The sequence below is a fragment of the Oryx dammah genome, unplaced genomic scaffold, assembly GCF_014754425.2.
Source record: "Oryx dammah isolate SB20612 unplaced genomic scaffold, SCBI_Odam_1.1 HiC_scaffold_17, whole genome shotgun sequence".
NCBI classification, from domain to species: Eukaryota; Metazoa; Chordata; class Mammalia; order Artiodactyla; family Bovidae; genus Oryx; species Oryx dammah.
The window spans coordinates 45,757,076-45,780,471 of NW_024070201.1; the positions used below are offsets into that span (position 1 = coordinate 45,757,076).

The 23,396-nt window shown below is 39.8% G+C and overlaps 1 protein-coding gene across 1 annotated transcript; it reads left to right on the top strand.

Moving 5' to 3' along the window:
- Window positions 1–13,805: 13,805 nt before the first annotated feature.
- LOC120875880 (olfactory receptor 52B2) lies at window positions 13,806–14,819 on the top strand. The gene has a single exon (XM_040257639.1). It carries the CDS (start codon window positions 13,806–13,808, stop codon window positions 14,817–14,819), a length of 1,014 nt encoding a protein of 337 aa, XP_040113573.1.
- Window positions 14,820–23,396: the final 8,577 nt, after the last annotated feature.

A 23,396-nucleotide genomic window follows, 5' to 3' on the forward strand; every position in this document is an offset into this window, starting at 1 on the left:
ACACACATATACATACATGTATGACCCAAATCACACACATACATACATGTATGACCTAAATAATACATACATACACACATACAGGTATGACCTAAATTAAATCCCTCATGATTATACTGTGGAAGTGACAAATAGATTCAAGGGATTAGATCTGATAGACAGAGTGCCTGAAGAACTATGGATGGAGATTTGGGGCATTGTACAGGAGGCCATCCCCAAGAAAAAGAGATGCAAAAAGGCAAAGTGGTTGTCTGAGGAGGCCTTACAAACAGCTGAGAAAAGAAGAGAAGCTAAAGGCAAAGGAGAAAAGGAAAGAGAGACCCATTGGAATGCAGAGTTCCAAAGAATAGCAAGGAGAGATAAGAAAGCTTTCCTTGATGATCAATGCAAAGAAATAGAGGAAAACAGAAGAATGGGAAAGACTAGAAATCTCTTCAAGAAAATTAGAGATACCAAAGGAAACATTTCATGCAAAGATGGACACAAGAAAGGATAGAAATGGCATGGACCTAACAAGCAGAAGATAAAAAGAAAAGGTGGCAAGAATACACAGAACTATACAGAAAAGATCTTCATGACCCAGGTAACCACAATGGTGTGATCACTCACCTAGAGCCAGACATCCTGGAATGTGAAGTCAAGTGGGCCTTAGGAAGCATCACTATGAACAAAGCTGGTGAAGGTGATGGAATTCCAGTTGAGCTATTTCAAATCTTAAAAGATGATGTTGTGAAAATGCTTTATTCAATATGTCAGCAAATTTGGAATACTCAGCAGTGGCCACAGGACTGGAAAAGATCAGTTTTCATTCCAGTTCCAAAGAAAGGCAATGCCAAAGAATATTCAAACTACCACACAGTTGCACTCATCTCAAAAGTTAGCAAAGTAATGTTCAAAATTCTCCAAGCTAGGCTTCAACAGTATGTGAACAATGAACTTCTAGATGTTCAAGCTGGATTTAGAAAAGGCAGAGGCACCAGAGATCAAATTGCCAACATCTGTTGGATCATTGACAAAGCAAGAGACTTCCAGAAAAAGATCTACTTCTGTTTTATTGAATATGCCAAAGCTTTTGACTGTGTGGGTCACAACAAACTGTGGGAAATTCTTCAAGAGATGGGCATACCAGACCACCTGACCTGCCTCCTGAGAAATGTGTATGCAGGTCAGGAAGCAACAGGTAGAACTGGACGTGGAACAACAGACTGGTATATATATATATACCCCCATGTTCACTGCAGCATTATTTACAGTAGCCAACACAAGGAAATAACTTAAATGCCTGTTGATGAATGATGGATAAAGTTGTCAGATACACACACACTGGAATATTATTCAGCCATAAAAATGAGGAAATCCTACCATTTGTGGTAACATGGATGGCTTTGAAGGGATTCAGTTCAGTTCAGTCGCTCAGTCATGTCTGACTCTTTGCGACCCCATGAATCGCAGCATGCCAGGCCTCCCTGTCCATCACCAACTCCCGGAGTTCACTCAGACTCACGTCCATCGAGTCCGTGATGCCATCCAGCCATCTCATCCTCGGTCGTCCCCTTCTCCTCCTGCCCCCGATCCCTCCCAGCATCAGAGTCTTTTCCAATGAGTCAGCTCTCTACACGAGGTGGCCAAAGTACTGGAGCTTCAGCTTCAGCATCATTCCTTCCAAAGAAATCCCAGGGCTGATCTCCTTTAGGATGGACTGGTTGGATCTCCTTGCAGTCCAAGGGACTCTCAAGAGTCTTCTCCAACACCACAGTTCAAAAGCATCAATTCTTTGGTGCTCAGCCTTCTTCACAGTCGAACTCTCACATCCATACATGACCACAGGAAAAACCATAGCTTTGACTAGACGGACCTTAGTAAGCAAAGTAATGTCTCTGCTTTTGAATATGCTGTCTAGGTTGGTCATAACTTTTCTTCCAAGGAGTAAGCATCTTTTGATTTCATGGCTGCAGTCACCATCTGCAGTGATTTTGGAGCCCCCAAAAATAAAGTCTGACACTGTTTCCACTGTTTCCCCATCTATTTCCCATGAAGTGATGGGACCAGATGCCATGATCTTCATTTTCTGAATGGTGAGCTTTAAGCCAACTTTTTCACTCTCCTCTTTCACTTTCATCAAGAGGCTTTTTAATTCCTCTTCACTTTCTGTCATCATGCTAAGTGAAATAACTCAGAGAAAGACAAAGACTATATGATCTCACTTATATGTGGAATCTAAAGAAAAAATAGCAACCAAAAGGAGAAAGAAAATATCCCCCAAACTCATAGGAAAAGAGATCAGACGTTTGGTTACCTGAGGTGGAGGTGGGGGGCGGGGAGAAATTGGAGGAAGGTGGTCAAAAGTTACAAATTTTTAGATATAAGTTAGTCCTGGGGATAAAATGTAAAACACGAGGACCACAGGTAATACAACTGTATGATAGATATGAAAGTTGAGAGTAAATTCTATGAGTTCTAATCACAAGGAGAAATTCCCCCCCTTTTTTTCTTTTTATTGTATCTGTATGAGAAGATATATGTCACTCAAACCTATTTGATAATCATTTCACAATGTATGTAAATCAAATCATCAGGCTGTTTGCCTTATGCAATGTGCTTTAGTGTTGCGTATGTTGATTATTTCTCCAAAAACTGGAAAAAATTTGCTAAGTTTTGTTTTATGGTTCATAATAATGGTTATCTTGGTAATTTTTCATGGATGCTTGATTAAAAGAAAGTTTGATCTCTTGTTGGGTGGTCTTCTACATATGTCGGTCAGATCTTATTTGTGTTGGTCAGTTCTCCTACATCCTTGTTCATAATCTGTCTAGTAGTTTTATCAGTTGTAGAGACAGAAGAACTTCCATACTGAGGGGGTTGTTAGAGATTTGTCCATTTTTCTTTCCATTTCTCAGTTTGTGCTTAATGTGTTTTGAGGCTCTATTGTTTGGTGTGTACATACTTAGGATCATTATATTTTCCCGGCTAACTGATACTTGTATTGTTATGTAATACGTCATTTTGTCACTAGCAATATTTTTGCGTTGTGCGTGCATGTGTGCTCAATTGCTCAGTTGCATCTGACTCTTTGCGACCCCTTGGACTCCAGCCTGCCAGGCTCCTCTGTCCATGGAATTTTCCAGGCAATAATACTGGAGTGTGTTGCTATTTCCTGCTCCAGGGTATGTTCCTGGCCTAGGGATTGAACCATCGCCTCCTGCATCCCCTGTAATGGCGGCCAGAGTCTTTACCACTGAGCCACCTGGGAAACTCGTTGTAGTCTACTTTATCTGCTATTAATATAAGCCACTCCAGTTTTTTTTTTTTATGAATGTTTGCATAATATGTATATTTTTTCCTTTTATTTTCAACCAACTATGTCATTGAAAATGAAGTGAATTTCTTGTAAACAGAATATAATTTGGTTTTCTTTTGGTTAGTCCACTTTGCTGATCTCTGTTTTTTAGCTTGTGTGTTTAGACCATTTACAGTTCAGGTAGTTATTAATGAGATGGGACTTAAGTCTGATATTTTATTATTTGCTTTCTGTTTGTTTCTCTGTCTCAGTCCTCTGCTTCTGTTTTCTTGCCTTTCTGTGGATTGCTTGAACATTTTTAGGATTTTTTCATGATTTACTTTTTGAGTATATGGCTTTGTATAGTTTTCTTTGTGGTTGCTCTATTAAAAATTATAGTGGACAATAATTCATAGTCCACTGGCAACAACATTTTGCCATTTTTAGTGGTAAAACCTTCATTCCATTTAGGTCCCTTTACTCTTCCTATTTTAAAGTATTATTGTCTTGAGTGTCAGATGGTGTAATCACTTTTGTTTTAATCATTGCATGTGATATAAAAAACTCATGGGAAGAAACATTTACACACATTCCTGTTTTTTCATTATTCTTTATTCCCTCTTGATGCTCCAAAAAAATCTTTCTTTTAACATATGTAGACACCCATGTAACCCACACTTCCCTCAATATATAGAATGTTTTTATCAGAGGAAGTGCCTTCTGGTTTCTCCTACCCTCAGTTCATTTCATTTCAGTTCAGTCGCTCAGTCATGTCCGACTTTTTGCAACCCTATGAATCGCAGCCCGCCAGGCCTCCCTGTCCATCACCAACTCCCGGAATTCACCCAAACTCACGTCCATTGAGTCGGTGATGCCATCCAGCCATCTCATCCTCGGTCGTCCCCTTCTCCTCCTGCCCCCAATCCCTCCCAGCATCAGAGTCTTTTCCAATGAGTCAACTCTTCGCATGAGGTGGCCAAAGTACTGGAGCCTCCTACCCTAGAGGCGATCATTATTCTGATTTTTATCACAATGGGCTGGTTTTTATCTATGTGGAACCTCATGAAAATGGAATCATGCAATATATAGCCTTTTGTATCTGGTCTCTTCCGTGCAACATAATGACCCTGAGTTTAACCTGTGTTGTATGTTTCAGCAGTTTTCAAAAAAATTTACCCTGGAGCATAGCTGATTAACAATTTTGTGCTGGTTTTAGGTGTGCAGCAAGTGATCCAGTTATACCAAGACGTGTATGTGTTCTTTTTCAAAATCTTTTCTCATCTAGGTTATTCCTGAATATTGGGCAGCATTTCCTGTGCTAAACAGTAGGTCCTGGTTGGTTATCTGTTTTAAATAAAGCAGGGTGTACATGTCAATTCCAAACTCGCAATCCCTCCCCTGATTCTTCCCCCATGGTAACCATAAATTTGTTCTCTAAGTCTGTGAGTCTGTTTTTGTGTTTTAAATAAGTTCATTTGTGTCGTTTTTTAGATTCCAAATATAAACGATATCATACAACATTTGCCTTTCTCTGTCTGACTTACTTCACTTCATATGACTCTCTCCAGGTCTATCCATGTTGCTGCAAATGGCATTATTTCATTCTTCTTAATGGCTGAGTCATCTGCTGTGGGCTCTCCTGGTGGCTCAATAGTAAAGAATCCACCTGCCAATGAAGGAAATGCAGGTTTGATCGCTGGGTCAGGAAGATCCCCTGGAGAAGTTTTGAAATGGCAACCCACTCCAGTATTCTTGCCTGGGAAATCCTATGGACAGAGGAGCCCAGTGGGCTATAGTCCATGGGGTTGCAAAAGAGTCAGACATAACTTAGCAAGTAAACAACAACAATAACAACATTCTATCGTATATGTGTACCACATCTTCTTTATCCATTCATCTGTGAGTGGATATTTAAATTCCATATCTTGGAATTGATGTCTTGGAAAAGATATCTTCCATATCGTGGCTATTTTATTTTATTTTATTTATTTATTTATTTTTTTATATCGTGGCTATTTTAAACAGTGCTGCAATGAGCACTGGGATGCATGTATCCTTTCAAACCAAGTTTTCCTCTGGATATATGCCCAGGATTGAGATTGCTGGATTGTATGGTAGCTCTGGGCTTCCCAGGTGGCACTAGTGATAAAGACCCTCCCTGTCAATGCAAGAGACATACGGATGCAAGTTTGACCCTTTGGTCAGGAAGATCCCGTGGAGGAGGGCCTGGCAACCCACTCCAGTATTCTTGCCTGGAGAATCCCGTGGACAGAGGAGCCTGGCAGGCTGTGGCCCATAGGGTCATACAGAGTTGGACACGACTGAAGTGACTTGGCATACACACATCGTAGCTCTATATTTAGTTCCTAAAGGAATACTCATACTCTTCTCTATAAAGGCTGTACCAATTTACATTCCCACCAACAGTGTAGGAGGGTTTCCTTTTCTTCATACCCTCTCTAGTGTTTACTGTTTGTAGATCTAAGAGGAAATGCTTTCAGCTTTTCATCATTAAATATGATGTTGACTGCTGCTTTGTCACATATGGACTTTATTATGTTGAGGTACATTCCCTCTATGCCCATTTTCTAGAAAGTATTTTTTTAAAATCATAAATGGGTGTTGAATTTTGTCAAAAGTTTTTCTGCATCTATTGAGATTATCACATGGTTTTTACTGTTCAATTTGTTGATGTGGTATATCACACTGACTGATTTGTGGATATTGAAAAATTCTTGCATCTCTGGGTTAGATTCCACTTGATAATGGTACATGATCCTTTTAATTCTGTTGGATTTGGATTGCTACTATTTTGTTGAGGATTTTTGTGTCTATGTTTATCAGTGATAACTGGTCTGGAACTTTTTGGTGATATCTTTGTCTGATTTTGGTATCAGAGTGATGGTGACCTCATAGAAAGAGTTTGGGGGTATTCATTTCTTTGCAATTTTCGGGGATAGTTTCAGAAGAATAGGTGTTAATTCTTCTCTAAACGTTTGAGAGAATTTGCCTGCGAAGCTATCTGGTCCTGGACTTTTATTTGTTGGGAGTTTTTAAATCACAGTTTTGATTTCAGTACTTGTGATTAGTCTGCTCATGTTTTCTATTTTTTCTGGGTTCAGTCTTGTAAGAGTGTATCTTTCTAAGAATTTGTCCATTTCTTCCATTTTATTGGCATATATTTGCACACATGGGTAGGCGTGCATGCTTAGTTTCTCAGTGGTGTCTGACTCTTTGCAACCCCATGGACTGTAGCCCTCCAGGCTCCTCTGTCCATAGAATTTTACAGGCAAGATTACTGGAGCGGGTTGCCATTTCCTACTCCAGGGGATCTTTCTGATGCAAGGATTGAACTCGCATCTGTTGCAGCTCCTGCACTGTCAGGCAGATTCTGTACCACTGTGCTGCCTGGGAAGCCCATCGTTGCTTGTAATAGTCTCCTATGATTCTTTGTATTTCTGTGGTGTCCATTGTAACTTCTTTTTCATTTCTAACCATGTTGATTTGAGCCCTCCCTCCCCTTTATTTTTCTTGATGACTCTGGCTAACGTTTTTATCAATTTTGTTTATCTTTTCAAAGAACCAGTTTTTAGTTGCATTGATCTTTTCTATTGTTTTATTTATTCTATTTCATCTATTTCTGCTCTGGTATTTATGATTTCTTTCCTTCTACTAACTTTGGGCTTTGTTTGTTCGTCTGTTTCTAGCTGCCTTAGGTGTAAGCTTAGGTGTAAACATAGGGTGTTTATTTGTGATTTCTCTTACTTCCTGCTGTAAGATTGTATTGCTATAAACTTCCCTCTTAAAATTGCTTTTGCCACATCCCATAGGTTTTAGATTGATGTGCTTTCATTATTATTTGTCTCTGTGAAGAAAATGTTAGAGTTAGGATGCCTCTAACATCTGCCTCCAGAAGAAGGAAGCACGTGGTGTCTCCAGTCTCTAAATATAAACACCCTTTTCAGAGCAGGACTAGTGACACCCCTCATGCCAACATGGTCAAGCTCCAGCTTTCTCTTTTCTTCACATTCCTCTTCTCTCAGAAGGGATATTTTTCAATTTCCAGTTTGATTTCTTCAATGACCCATTGGTTGTTAGGTAGCATATTGTTTAATCTCTACATGTCTGCATTTTTTAGTTTTTTTTTTTTCTTGTAGTTGATTTCTAATCTCATGGTGTTGTGGTCAGAAAAGATGTTTGACACGGTTTCAATTGTCTTAAGTTTACTGAGACTTGCTTTTTGGTTCAGCATGGGATCAATCCTGGAGAATATTGCATGTGCACTTGAGAAGAATGTGTGTTCTGCTGCTTTTGGATGGAATGCTGTACAAATATCAATTAAGTATATCTGGTCTAATGTGCCATTGAAGACCTATGTTTCCTTATTGATCTTTTGTCTGGATGATCTGTCCGTTGCTGAAAGTGGGGTTTTAAAGTCTCCCACTATTATTGTATTTCTGTCAATTTCTCTTTTTATGACTGTTAGAATTTGCCTTATATATTAAGGTGCTCCTATGTTGGATGCATATATAATTGTTATATCTTCTTGAAATTAACCCTTTTTCATTATGTAGTGTCCTTCTTTGTTTCTTGTAACAGTCTTTATTTTAAAGTCTATTTTGTCTGATATAAGTATAGCTATTCCAGTTTTCTTCTGATTTTCATTTGCTTGGAATATCTTTTTCCATCTGTTTTAGTGGTTTTTTCATTTCAATTGCTGAATTGTGTGCCATTATATGAATATATCACAATTTGCTTATCCAGTCTTCTTTTGATAAACATCTGGATTGTTTCCAGTTTTGGGTTACTATGAGTAAAGCTTCTATGAGCATAGCTTTTTTGTATGAGGCTTTGTGAATTTATGTTTTTATTTCACTTGGATAAAAACCTGAAGCATGGGTTTGCGTTTTTTTTTTTTTTTCTTTTCCTTATAGGGTTCCTAGCAACATATTTGCTCCAAAATTTACAAGATAGCTGGGAAGAGTTACTCTGCTCCCAACAGTGTTAGAGTACTTTAGTTAAGTGCTCACACAAAGTAAAATTTGCCTTTGATGGTGTAAAAATTTTAATCAAAGTTTCATTTATTCTGTCTCTTTTGTTCTTAAGTGATTGACCCTTCAGGTTGGCTCCAAAGTTCTACCTCTTGGCTCCCTTAATCAATAGTTCTAGACTGAGTCTGAATACTTTGAAATGTTCACCCGAGTGAGCTTTTTTCTTCTCTTCTTATCAGATACTTAGTCTCTCCAAGCCTCTGTTTTCTTATCTACCAGGTAGATATAAGAATCATGCTTTATCTCAGTGGGTTGTTCTGAGAATTAAATGCAATAATTTATATTAAACCCTAACACCATATTTGGCAGGGATTTAGTAAGGGCTCAACAGTCATTAGCTGTTATTTTTATTGCTGGGATTTCGGTCACTGCTCTTAAGCTGTGTCTTCAAATACTTTGTATGTACTTTGGAGCTAATAATTATCTCTAGAATTATTGCTCCCTCTTGGCATGAGAGGAAGGGTTTTCATTTTTCCTTTGCTTCGTTGACTGAAGGAGAACTGATCCCAGGGGTGACTCTAACACCTGCCACCAGAAGAAAGAAGCATGTGGTGTCTCCAGTCTCTAAATATAGGCACCCTGTACAGAGCAAGACTAGTGACACCCCTCATGCTAACATGGCCAAGCTCCAACTTTCTCTTTTCATCTCATTCCTCTTCTCTCAGGGCAAGCAAGGTTTTCAGTTGTTCTCTGCTACTTTCTCAATTCTTCACCAGATACTGTGATATTGTAGGTGAGTTTCATTGAGAGTGGTAGGGGGAGGGATTGGCAGGAGAGTATGTTTATGTGCATATTTAGGAGTATCGGTAAAGGACACAAATGAATTGGGAGAGAGGAGATGGGTGTGTAGGAGAAAAGAGGTCAGTGAGATAAAGGATGAGAGAGAGACTACAGCATGGCAGAGCTCAGGGTAGGCAGTGCTGGGGGAGATGTCAGTGGGACAAGGAGGTGGCACTGGTTAGGAATGTGAATGCAGAAAGTGGCCAGGAAAAGCACCAGAAGAATATGGGAGAAGAGAGACTTGAAAGTTTTGAAGGCAGTTCATAGAGCAGTCAGAATCAGATTGTACCAGGACAGGGGATATAAGTGGGGCTGTTCATGAAAATGGCTCAGATTTTGAGCACCACCTTGGAAAAACAACCAAAGTGACTGGTGAAAGGTTAACTGACTAATTCCATGGTCCGTTTGTTCAAATGTTTCCTAAGTTCCACTAAACCAGTTGCTGTGCTTAGTACTATGAACTCCCAAATCCCAAAGTAAAGAGGACTCTTAAGGAAACTTTATTGTGTAATCTGGGTGTCAGATGTGTATAAAGCAGAAAAATCCTCATTCATTCTGCCATCCTACATTCTGCAGAATGGATACAGAAATTGGGAGAAGAGGTTGTGTCTTGGAACTGGGGTCTTCCTTGTTTTTGCTATCACGTCGTAAGACTATTGCAATATTTACATATGATACACCACCATATGATTACTTAAACGCTGACAAAATCCTCAAAATGCTTATGAGGAGTGAAACAAATGGGGTAGTGGGACATTTTTCTTGAGATGTTTATTTATTAAAAAAACATGAATCTCTATTAAAGATATGTTAGTGAATTAAGGGCATATCAGTGCCTCTGCAGCATAAATAACACTGGCTTTAGATTATGAAGCATTTTACATGTCAGCTTTCAGTGCACTTGAGTAAGAAGAGTGAGGCTATTAGAGGTATAAATCTGAATTTGCTCTAATTTATGAAAAGGGTGAGCCATTTGGTGCTTTATGTATTATTAGAAACAAATTTCTTGTGACACATCCCCCAACTATGCTTCCATCTACTGTCCTGCACATGGAGGCCAGCCTTATAATCTAGAGTAGAAGGGAGAAGGCTATTCTATCTGTTAGAGACATGGCTTCAGTGTTTAGACCTTGTGCACTTTAAAGAACCTGAGAGCGGTGAAAAGCATGTGAGATCTGAAACACATGCCCCAGAAAAATGGCAAAATAAAATTAATACTTGTTTAAATAAATGTCTAGATAATACAACTAGGCAAAAAGTAATTGACTCAACTCCTATACACTTATCTAGCAGTTATATCTGATGTGGTTTGTGGGTGCATTTTAATATGTTGTTATGAGAGTTAGAAGAATCTTCTAAAATAAAGATGCATAAAGACATGAAAGGCTTTTATATAACCCTTAGAGGGAGAGAGTAGGCATAACCAAAAAATAGAGTTGGGTGGGACTCACAGGAAGGAAAGAAGACACTAGGAAGAAAGAGAGAGAGCAGAGTCTGGTCACGGGCTGCAGGGAAGAAGTGGCTTCACTTCTCCTGCCTGGACTAAATCTTCCCTATGATTCCCACTCCTAGTGCTACTTGGTCCTGGAGCTGAAGCTCTGATGCCCGTCACTCTGCCATATCCCTGGGGATTCTGTAAATAATAATCTCTGTTTTTGCTTTGACAGATATATATTTTTCAAAGTACTTGAGGGAAGCCTAGCAGGCAGTTCTGACACAATTTAGTCCATCACTGTGGACTTTCTTGGTGTACCATTCCAGCCCTCAGATCTTATTTTTTTTTGCTGAACTGAGGAGCATGTGGAACTTCACTGGCTAGAGAGTGAACCCTCATCCCCTGCAGCAGAAGTGTGGAGTCTTAACTACTGGACTGCCAGGGAAGTCCCCCAGGTCTTGGTTCTGAGACACTATCTGAGAGATAGGTTTTCTTTTTTCTCTCCTTGGACACTTCTCTCATCCCTTTCCCTCTTCTTTGTCCCTAGAAAAGAAACTTCCTTTGGTTATATTTAGATGACTTAATATTGCTGAATATTCATTACTGTGTTTTGCTTAGTGAAAATAAAACAATAGGATGATGGCCAGACAGGTTTATAAATAATAATGATCTACTATTCTGAGCACTTTATATGAATTAACTCATTTAATCCTCTTAATTACCTCATAAGGGCTTCCCTGGTGGCTCAGATGGTAAAGAATTGGCCTGCAATGCAGCAGACTCAGTTTTGATCCCTGGGTCAGCAAGATCCCCTGGAGAAGGGAATGGCTACCCACTCCAGTACTCTTGCCTGGAGAATTCCATGGAGAGAAGAGGCTGGCAAGCTACAGTCCATGGGATTGCAAAGCGTTGGATATGAGTGAGTGACTAAAACTTTCACTTTTCACCTCATAAAGTTCATTGTTATCCACATCTTGCAAATGAGAAAATGGAAACATGCAGAAGTAAAGTGGCTTGCCTAAGATCATCAAGTTAGTTAGGGAAGAACTGGGAAATTAACCCAGAAGTTGGCTGCAGAAGTCAGGGTCCTCACGTATGTATCATATTCTCTCCCACTCACCGTGGCTCCTTGCCTCATCTCTGCTGTTCTTTTTTCTTGCTCATCTGCATCTGGATACTCTTTCAGGGCTTGGGCAGGTTCTCACTGTGAGACTTTGATGTGTGCCTGTGCCTGTGATCTCTGACTCTTTCCTAAATGTCTAAAACTCTCCTGCTTAGAACCCTCAGCAGAGATGAGACGGAGCCCTGGGAAGGCACTGAATGAAATGAAAAGTCCTTCTTCACACAGGCAGATGCCTTTTCCAGAACCTCATAAAGAGCCAACCAGGCCTCACAGTCCCTCTTCCAGTCTTGAATTTGGTGTCTCACTACTGAGGTCATAAGACATTATTAGAGTTATAGGCAGAGAGCCCAGGTTGTTATGAGGTCTTATATCAGGTATCGTTTATTGAGAAGGTGTATGTTAACAACTAGTAGGGTTGGGAGAAGTGTTGAGAAAAATTTTCAGTAAATTTCCTTCTAAGGAAAATGAATTTGTTTTCTAGTGGGGCTTTTTTACTTTTATTTTTTTAAAATTGAAGGATAATTGCTTTATAATGTGTTAATTTCTGCTATATGACAACATGAATAAATGACTAAATATATATATATATATATTCCCTCCCTCTTCAGCCTTTCTGGTGGGGCTTTTGTTTATATAAATTTGGGGCTGATGCTTTAGAATACAGGCAGAGCAATGCTACCAGTGGCCCTTCATCTCTGTGCTTATCCCCGGAAAGCTAAGCCTCTCCTCTGAATAGAAGTCAAATGAGTATCTAAAATATACTGGGCTGGAAGGATGTCAAATGATTAACTCCTCTGAGGCCCTTACTTGCTTGAGCCTGGCCCTGGTCCCTTCCCTGTGCCCAGCTGGAGTCCCATTGCATCCTCTCCACAGCCCACTATGCTCTGAGCAAGTGCATCTGCATAGAGGCAGTGGATGGGCTCATAAACTGGGGCTTTCATTCCTTCAGCTGCCCTCCTCCCTGGGACCATCTGAATGCCATTATCAGTAGGTCCATCTATTAATAGTATACCATATCCCCGATTCTTCCCTTATTCTCTCTATGATCGCTTTCCTTCATATTCCCTTCCAGATTTTAAATCACTCATTCCTTCCCTAATCCTAAGAGCTGACAGTCCACAGCTTCAGAAGGAAATAAATCTTACCTGAGTGGTGGGAGGAGTGAAGGCAAAGAAAGCCCTTCGCCTAAATTTTCTTAACCAAAGGGAAATCTGAATTTTTTGAGAGTGAAAGAACTAGTGGGATGAAAAGGAGGGCTACATTAGCGGAGCCAGAGAGGTGTGTATTGATTTCCTGTACTCAGGATACTTTTCCTTGGGCGCTCTTAAGGATAAGGAGATTTAAACACAACTTTTATGGAATCATTTTGGGGAAGAGCAAGCAATGAATATGAACCCCTCTCAATTTCACCAACTGCTCTGCTCTCACAGCCTTTAGGGAAAGTTTTAATTTGGGTCAGAATGAAGGAATATATTTTTCAGACTCCTTCTGGATTGCCATTTGCGGCTCCATTTCCATGAGTGCCAGGATATTAGGCAAATTTCATGTGAAATGTTCAAAGTAATAGCCAGATAATTTTAATGTGATTAAATATAATCAAGTTAAATATAGTTTAGCTAATAGGTGTTCAGGAAGGAAATGTATTGTTATGAACATGGGCCATTACAAAGTGATATGTTTTAAGAAAGTATTTTAAGGTTAAAATTTGAGTAAGCAGAGATGAAAGGGAAGGGAAATTCAGGTTAACACAGAAGGAACAAAATCTTGTGGGAAGAAAAAGGTACAACACAGGTAAGAGGGCAAATGCTGCTTGGGTGGAAATGGTAGAATGAGGTCAGAAAGGTAGGATGTGACCAAAGTTTGGAAGCAGAGTGGCTGGATGCAGGGTGAAGCCTCTATTGATTCTTGAAAAGTGATCACCACAGAAGGTCTCCCTGCAAATCAAGCACCAAGGGTCAGAAGTCATTTCTACACCCAACTGAGCATTGTCTAGGAGAACATTCCCCTGCAGAGTCCCATGGTTCAGAAACCAATGCTATTTTTTGTGATCTCTGATGTACTCAGAAGTGCTTTCTGTTCCTATGTCTTTCAGCACACTCATCCGCTTCCGTCATTATAGAGGTGATCCTAAAGTACATCATGACTCACACCAACTTCACCATCTTCCACCCTGCAGTTTTTGTCCTACTGGGCATCCCTGGGTTGGAGGCTTATCATGTTTGGCTGTCAATACCCTTCGGCCTCATGTATATCACTGCAGTTCTGGGCAACGGTATCCTGATAGCGGTCATCATCACTGAGCGTAACCTTCATGAGCCCATGTACTTCTTCCTCTGCATGCTAGCCATCACGGACATCCTGCTGTCCACCACTACTGTCCCCAAGGCCCTAGCCATCTTTTGGCTCCATGCTCATGAGATTGCCTTTGATGCCTGTGTCACCCAAGTTTTCTTTGTCCACATGATGTTTGTGGGGGAGTCAGCCATCCTATTAGCCATGGCCTTTGACCGGTTTGTGGCCATCTGTATCCCCCTGCATTATAAGACAATGCTAACATGGCCTGTGGTGGGAAGAATTGCTGTGGCCATTGTTACCCGAAGTTTCTGCAGCATCTTCCCGGTGATCTTCTTGCTGCATCGACTGCCTTTCTGCAGGACCAATATGATCCCGCACTCCTACTGTGAGCATATTGGAGTGGCCCGCTTGGCCTGTGCTGACATCACCATTAACATCTGGTACGGCTTCTCAGTGCCCATTGTCATGGTCATCTTGGACGTGATCCTCATCACGGTGTCATACTCACTGATCCTCCGAGCGGTGTTTCGTTTGCCCTCCCAGGATGCTCGGCACAAGGCCCTCAGCACCTGTGGGTCCCACCTCTGTGTCATCCTCATGTTTTATGTCCCCTCCTTCTTTACATTATTGACCCACCGCTTTGGACGTAACATACCTCGACATGTCCATATCCTGTTAGCCAATCTCTATGTGGTGGTGCCCCCAATGCTCAACCCCATTGTCTATGGTGTAAAGACTAAGCAGATCCGGGACGGGGTAGTCCACCGGTTCTTTGATATTATGGCTTGGTGCTCCGCTTCCTCTCTGGGCCAATGGCTTGCTTTGACTCCTCACTCCCAGCTTTACCAAGGAAACTAGGTGTGAAGCACAGAGATTTCCTGGACTGAGGGAGCTTTTCCTTCCCTTCCTCTCTCTCTTCCTTTTTCTTCATCTTCCTCTTGGGTTTTTCAGACACTCCAAGCCTCCTATCTCTGTACGTCTATTGAATCTCGTGCAGATCCCAAAATGTATGTACTGAGTTATTATGGACTTTTATTTGTACCACTAATTGACTGTAAACTCTTTGAAATCAGAAGAGTGTGTGTCATTCATATTTGTATGCTCAGTACTTCACAAAATGCCTGGAACATAATAAATGTTTGAAAGATGGATGACAGCACATTTACCTCCTCAAAATTAAGAAGTCCATCTCTATTATGCACTGAATGATCAGCTAAATTAGTCCACAGACCCAGTGATTGGTAAACCGTCTCCTTACAAAGGTAGTTTGGCGTCTTAGAGACAAATAAGCTGCTGACACAGCACAGTTCTTCTTACTTGTCACACCTTTGCCATATCTCAGAGACCAGGGAATAACAAGGGTGGAGGAAACAGGGTACTCTTGATATTCTCTTATACTTGGCTTCTGACTAACCTCAATATTAGGAATTATAGCGTATTGTTCCTGGCCAGGTTGGCAAAACTGGAGTAGTTTCTTGAAGTTACCGATCTTGACTCTAATTCTTTCATGCTTTTTCAGAAAAGGCATTTTCTGAAATACTCATTTCCTCAACCACAGACTGTGCTAATGGGTCCCCCATCTCTCTCTCCTTCCTAGAATTCTCATTTGAGTTTCAGATACATAAAAATCCACCTATCAACTGGGTATCATCTCCAGGATATAGAACTACCACTCATGGTAGCTTTTCTTATTGTTCCTTTTCTTAGAAGCTAGATTATGATAAATGTATCAACTTCATTGAGCTGGAAACCCTGGGGAGTTACTCAACTTCTTCCTCTCTAGCCTGCTCCCCAAGAATTGGTTGTTACTGATATTGATTCTACTACTAAATAGATATCAGGGAAGTTTTTGGAGTTGTATCCTGATTCCAGTCCTGTCCCCATCATTTTCCAGCTGTGTGAACTTGTGAAATTTATTCAATGTTTTTTAGTTCCCAGTTTTTAAGTCTGTAAAATGAGAGTAGAAAGAGAAACTTGTGGGGTTGTTGAGAAGATTAAATGAAATAAACCATATATACAGCACTTATTTTTTAGCTCATAGTAATAAGTATCTGAGAAATAGTTCACTAAGGCTATCACTAAGGTATTGTTAGGTTTCTTTTTAACACTGTTTCTATCCATTACTTATATCCCCATCATCTTTCACATCAGATATTGCATTAGTTTTTAAATTGATTTCAATGTTTTTAATCTTTTACACTGTAACCCAAACTATGAATTGACCCAAAGTTAAGCATTCTAAAAAGCATGGCCAATCATACTACTGTACGTCAAGTATTTTCAATCAGTCTTCATTACTTACAGACGTGTTTTCCACAGAATATTCTGTAGAAATAATAGGTATCATAATGGATGTTTCATAGAAAAGTTCCATAGTCAAATAAGCATGAAAAATGCTGATACCGTGAGTCAGGCACATGGCTATCCAAGAGAGGGCTAGAGTTTTCAGCCTTTCCCACACATTTGTGACCATAGATATTTGTATCCATGTTTATATAACTTCTTGTTAGCACATCAATTTACACTGGTAAAGTAACCTAGTGTTCGATCAGCCACAATTTGGAAGTCATAGGACTGCAGAGTAATCTAGCCCTGATTTACTTTTCTATCATTACCTCAAAACACATCACCATGTAGTAGTACATTAATACATAATATAGTGATATTAATGATAATAATAATTATAACAAAGCTAATGTTTAGTAGGAGATCATTGTATGCTAGGAACCATGTTAAGTGCTCTGCTGCATTAAATCATTTAATCCTCAGACAACCTCATGAGATAGTACTGTTGCTACCTCTGTTTTATACATGGGGCACCAAAAGCTCAGCTAGGATAAATAATCAAGATCGCACAGCTGGCAGATGGTAGAGCCCTAATGTCAACTCCTCTTTGAAGTCTTTGCCAATCTCCCCCAACTCAGAGGTGATCATCTTGTTCTCTGGGTCTCACAGCAATGGTATTTATGGTTTCAGCTCATTAGTAATCACTCTATGAAACCACGAGAACTTGAGTTCTGTGAGGAGAATTTGTCTCATTCATTATTATGGTTCTTGAATCTGGCATAGAGGTTAATGTGTATATTAATGGATTGATTAATTTAAAATGTTGGTGAGTTCATTGACCTTTGGACCTTTCATTGTTAAGTAGTATCTAATTTTTTGACTGAGAATCATTTGGACACACACACACACATACTGCTTAGCTCCTCCTGACCTACTATTTCTTCTATATACCCACAGGTTTCTATGTTCACTGAGGCTCAGTAATATAGGCAGGGCTTTAACATTCTGTGTACTGACTAGCAGCAATTAGTGTCCACTAGTCCATTCTGTGTCTGTATGTTAGCCAGAGAAATGGAATTGTTAGCAGGTGAAGTTTGGACAGACTGCTGTAGCTAGGAATTGATTACCCACCCTCTCTGGTCAGCGACCTCTGGAGACTAGTCCTAAGGGGATCTGCTTTGGCCAATTAAATGAGATGCTCCCTGAAGACTTAGGAGAGTAGAAATTCTTTCCTTGCCTAAGGGATTCCTGCAGCTGAGGTATAAATACTGTCCTATTTCACTCCACAGTCTGCATCTGGCATCTCCTTTCATGTGTTGGGGAAGCATGCATGAAACTGGGGTAAGTTTCTGAGAAGGGAATAAATATTTGTCTCATGGGATTTTTAGGTTTTCCTGGAATAAAATCCAATAAACTGTTGATCCAGACACTGTCTTCTCAGGCCCTCTGTATAAATTAGTATAAATATACACTATTCAGAAGTGTGTATATCTTGACATATTGAACTGCTGCAGACATTTTTGCTACATGGTGCTGGGACTACAGCTAATTCCACCACTGCCCCCACCCCCCGAATATTACAGAGGTATAAAAAATAGGGGAACATTGAAAAGCAAGTATAGTAAAACTCACAACTTAGTGTAAGTTGAAATATTTATATGAAAACTAGAATGTTACAGTTTTACTGCTTTTAACTGTAGCCTACCTGACTCCTCTGTCCCTGGAGTTCTCCAGACAAGAATACTGGAGTGGGTATCCATTCCCTTCTCCAGGGGATCATCCCAACTCAGGGTTTGAACCTGGGTCTCCTGCATTACAGGCAGACTCTTTACCATCTCAGCCACCAGGGAAGCCCACAATAGAAGCAACTCAAATAATATTTTTCAAAATAAAATTATGGAAACATTTAACCATTAAAACCACAGAAAACATGTACAGGTGGTCCTGAAAAGCACAGGTTTGTACTGTACAGATCCACTCATATGCAGATTTTTTTTCAACAGTAAATACTACAATACAAAACCATCCATGGTTGGTTGAATCCACGGATGTTGCGACCCAATGGACTATAGCCCCTCAAGCTCCTCTGCCCATGGGATTCTCCAGGCAAGAATACTGGAGCAGGTTACCCTTTCCTTCTCCAATAGCGAGGGTCCACTGTAAAGTTACATACAGATTTTCTACTATTTGGTAGATTGGTGCATCTAATGCTTGCATTGTTCAAAGGTCAACTCTATGTAGGGACTCCCATTTTTCTTTTGTCTTGGGTTCCAGTGTGGTTCAGTACAGCATTATCAGTCTGATCTTTATTTAAAATTATGATATTTTGTTCATTGTAATAGTTCATATAATTTTGATTAAAAAAAAATTAAAGCCATGGGTTCTGAATTGCTTAACTATAGAAAAGTCGTGAGATTCTGAATCAAAGTGCTTATCTTTAATCAACACTTGCAAACTTTATACTGTGCAGGCTGAGGCCAAATGTCAATGTTTCTACACAATTATTGGAGGGAGGAGAACACCGCCCAGTCCATCCTGGTGTTGTAAGAAGCCCCTCTCAGGGTAAAGTTCTTAGATGCACAAAGACAGGCTTGGTACTAAAACTGAAAACCTCATGTGCTTGAGAATCTTCACAGCTTCTATTGGTCATAGTTCCTTTTTAGGAATGAAGGAAAATTCTCCCATTTTTGAGCCATTCTTTTATGCCATTCTACGAAATTTCAAGTAACTTGAGGACTTCCCAGGGCTTCTCTGGAAGCTCAGACAGTAGAGAATCTGCCTGCAATGAGGGAGACCTGGGTTTAATCCCTGGGTCAGGAAGACCCACTCCAGTATTCTTGCCTGGGGAATTCCATTGACAGAGGAGCCTGGCAGGCTGCAGTCCATGGGGTCACAGAAGGGTCATATACTAATGAGTGACTTTCACTTTCACTTTTCACTTTACGTCAATTCTACAAAATTGTATGTAACTTTATAAATATTTTTAATGATATAGTTTTGTGAATATTTAATGTTCTGCTAATTTGATTTTGAATTGTAAGTGTCAAGTAGTCTCTTTTGGGTGTTTTTATATTTTATTAGACGTGTTATAAAGGAAAAATTGTACATTTTTAGAATGTTTTCATAAGTAAATTTAATGTACTAAAATAAAAATTAAAAAAGATGTATTAAAGTATTTATCTAGCTTACTGATTTTTGGCTACCCTTTTAAATTTTGCACCCAAGGTAAGTGCCTCCATTTGCCATTTCCTTCTCCAATAGGGAGGGTCCACTGTAAAGTTACATACAGATTTTCTACTATTTGGTAGGTTAGTGCACCTAATGCCTGCATTGTTCGAAGGTCAGCTCTACATAGCGGCTCCCGTTTTTTCCTTTTGTCTTGGGTTCCGGTGTGGCTCAGTGCACCTTACTTGTACTGAACCTCACCTTAATCCTGGCCCTAGGAGAGTCAACATCTGGAGGGCAGAGCAGAGAGTCATAAAGAAATGGAACCCTGGATGATGTCTTGAATCTTTATAAATCTGATACTAGAAACATACTTTTCAATTTCAGGAACAGACATTTCCCTTTGTTCTTGCTCAAGCCAAATTGGGGTTTGATTTTATCTTAATTATAGTGTAAAGTGTCTTATTAATAAACACAATAAAAAAATCTTATGCATTTTAATCTTCAGTTTGCTTTTTCACTTAACTATATGCATGGTTAATTTTTGTTGTTCAGTCACTAAGTTATGTATGACTCTATTTGTGATCCCGTGGACTGCAGCATGCCAGGCTTCCCTGTCCTTCACTATCTCCTGAAGTTTGTACAAACTCATGTCCATTGAGTCTGTGATGCTATCTAAATATCTCATCCTCTGTTGCCCCCTTCTCCTTCTGCCCTCTATCTTTTTCAGCATCAGGGTTTTTTGTTTTTTTTTTTTAATTAATGAGTTGGCTCTTTGCATCAGTTTGCCAAAGTACTGGACCTTCAGCTTCAGCATCAGTCTTTCCAATGAATATTCAGGATTAATTTTGTTTAGGATTGACTGGTTTGATCTCCTTGTAGTCCAAGGGATTCTCAAGAATCTTCTTTAGCACCACAATTTGAAAGCATCAATTCTACTCCTTTTCAAAAAGTGGAAACAAGACATTTCACTGTAACAAGTGTACCATTATTTATTTATTGTCCTATTGATGAATGTGGAAGTTGTAAAATGTTTTTTTTTACTATTGCCACAGTGTAGCAATTAATATTCTTATAGATATATCTATAGGTTTTCATGTGGTATCACCAGCACTGGGGTCTGATCATTTATTTTTATGTTTTCCAATTGATATAAAACTATTGAATTTTAATATGATACTGATTTTCATTTCTTTACCTTTGAACATTTGTTCATATATATACACTGGCCATTTGCTTTTCTTGTAGTGTGAATTGCCTATTTTATTCTTTGCATATTTCCTGTTTTTTCTTATTCATTTATGCCAAATTTTAGTATTCATGGGCTTCCCTGGTGGCTCAGATGGTAAAGAATATGCCTCCAATGTAGGAGATCTGGGTTTGATCTCTGGGTCAGGAAGATCACCTGGAGAAGGAAGTGGCAACCCACTCCAGAATTCATGCCTTGAAAATCCCATGGACAGAGGGTCCTGGCAGACTTCAGTTCATGGGTTCACAAAGAGTTGGACACAACTGAACGACTAGCACTTTGGTATTTAAACATGTTAACTTTTAGTATATTACATGCTTTGTAACTTTTTTCCCTAGGATTTTTATTTATGCTTGACTACATTTTTACATAATTAAATTGTTCAACTGTTCTGCTTATGAAATACGATTTTATTATCTCAGGAAGAGCTTTCCAACCCCCCAAACATTTTCTTTTAATTTTTCTCTTAAGATCTTAATTTTAATTCTTAACATTTTTGTAGTTTTTAAAACAAGTGCATCTTTAATTTATTTGGAATTTCTATTTTTTACTGAGATGGGAACTGATTTTATTTCCTTAACAACAATAACGTAGCCCAACAGCCCAATACCATTAATTGAGTAGGTCTTCCTTTCTTTACTAAGTTAAAATGCTACTTTGTCATATTCCCTCTACTCCCTTTGGCTTCTTCTGTGTGCAAGATCTTAGTTCCCTGACCAGGGATAGAACATGTTCCCCCTGCAGTGGAAGGGTGGAGTCTTAACCATTTGACCACCAGGAAGTCCCAACTTTATCACTTTTTAAATTCCAAATATAGGCATTTCTTTTTAAGCAGTCTTTTTATTAAGCAGTACTCATTCACTCAATAACAGTAACTAGGGTTTAGTTTTTCTATGCCAGGCACAATATTAGGCAGTTTACTGAAAGTATTTAATTTAATCCTTGCAAAATAAGAATGAATAGTTCATTTCACAGATAAGGCTACATTTTTGAGATGTGAAAAACCTGCTCTTTGTTAATAATCAGAAAGTTGGGGAAAAAAATCAGAATTTGAACTTGAGGAAGGCTTTCCAGATGATAAATATTTAAGCTTTGCTTGAGAAAAGCTATAAAGATTGGAAAACTCAGATTTTGTGTGGAGAATGGATTATGGTCTAATTCAGCTGTGCTAGAAGGCACTGGGGACCCACTCCGGTACTCTTGCCTGGAGACTCCCGTGGACGGAGGAGCCTGGCGGGCTGCAGTCCATGAGGTCTTGAAGAGTCGGACGTGACTTCACTTCACTTTTCACTTTCATGCATTGGAGAAGGAAATGGCAACCCACTCCAGTGTTCTTGCCTGGAGAATCCCAGGGATGGGGGAGCCTGGTGGGCTGCCGTCTATGGGGTCGCACAGAGTCGGACACGACTGACGTGACTTAGCAGCAGCAGCAGAGTGCCTAAAGAGGACTGAAGCTAGAGAAGAGAGTAACAGTGGGATTGTGGAAGCCTTTGCATGCTAATCATATAGCTTTTCACAAAAATGGAGCCAAAGGCGAAGAAGGAAGCCTCTGCCCCTCCCAAAACTGAAGCCAAAGCAAAGGCTTTGAAGGCCAAGAAAGCAGTACTGAAAGGAGTCCACAGCTACACACACACACACACACACACACACACACACACACAAGATCCAGACATCACCCATTTTCTGATGACCCAAAACACTGAGGCTCTGGAGGCAGCCTCAGAAAAACATCTGTAAGGAGAAGCAAGCTTGATCACTATGCCATCAAGTTCTCTCTCACTACTGAGTGAGTCATGAAGAAGATTATATATATATATATATATTTCCCCCTCCCCGCCTGGTGGCTCAGTTGGTAAAGAATCCACCTGCAATGTGGGAGACCTGAGTTCAATGTCTGCATTGGAAAGATCCCCTGGAGAAGGGAATGGCTACCCACTCTAGTCTCTAGTATTCTGTCCTGGAGAATTCCATGGGCTGTATAGTCCATGGGGTTACAAAGAGTCATACACAACTAAGTGAATTTCACTTTCACTTTCATATATATATATATGTATATGTATATGTGACTTCCCTGGTGGCTCAGACAGTAAAGGGTCTGTCTACAATGCGGGAGACCTAGGTTTGATCCCTGGGTTGGGAAGATCCTTTGGAGGAGGAAATGGCAATCCACTCCAGTACTATTGCCTGGAAAATCCCAGGGACAGAGGAGCCTGGTAGGCTACAGTCCATGGGGTTGCAAAGAGTCGGACATGACTGAGTGACTTCACATTCACATTCACATATGTATATGTATATGTATATAATTATGTAAGGGTTATAATAGGAAACATAGAAAGATTTTTTGTTTTGTTTTGAGCATACCACCCAGGCTGCAGTACAGCTGATGGCTGTGGAGAGGTTGAGGTTAGGAAGCTAGGAGAGGAGGAGACTAGACTACTTATGAAACTATCACAACAGAATGGGTGAAGGATGGCCAAAGCTTGAGTAGAAGCATGTAAGTGAGAATGGTAAGTTATGTCTATATTCTAGACATTGCTGAGTTGTGATCAGGAACCTATGTCTATATTTATGTTTGCGGTGCTAGGCTAGGAAGTGGAAGCCTAACATTATATATGCTAAGTCAAGGCATTAGTGATTGATTTCATTATCTGACATTCAACTTTAGTGAAACTTACGGCTACTTCTGCTCAATGACTCCTAATTTCTGTGGTCTTCATGGAGAGACTCCAAAAGCA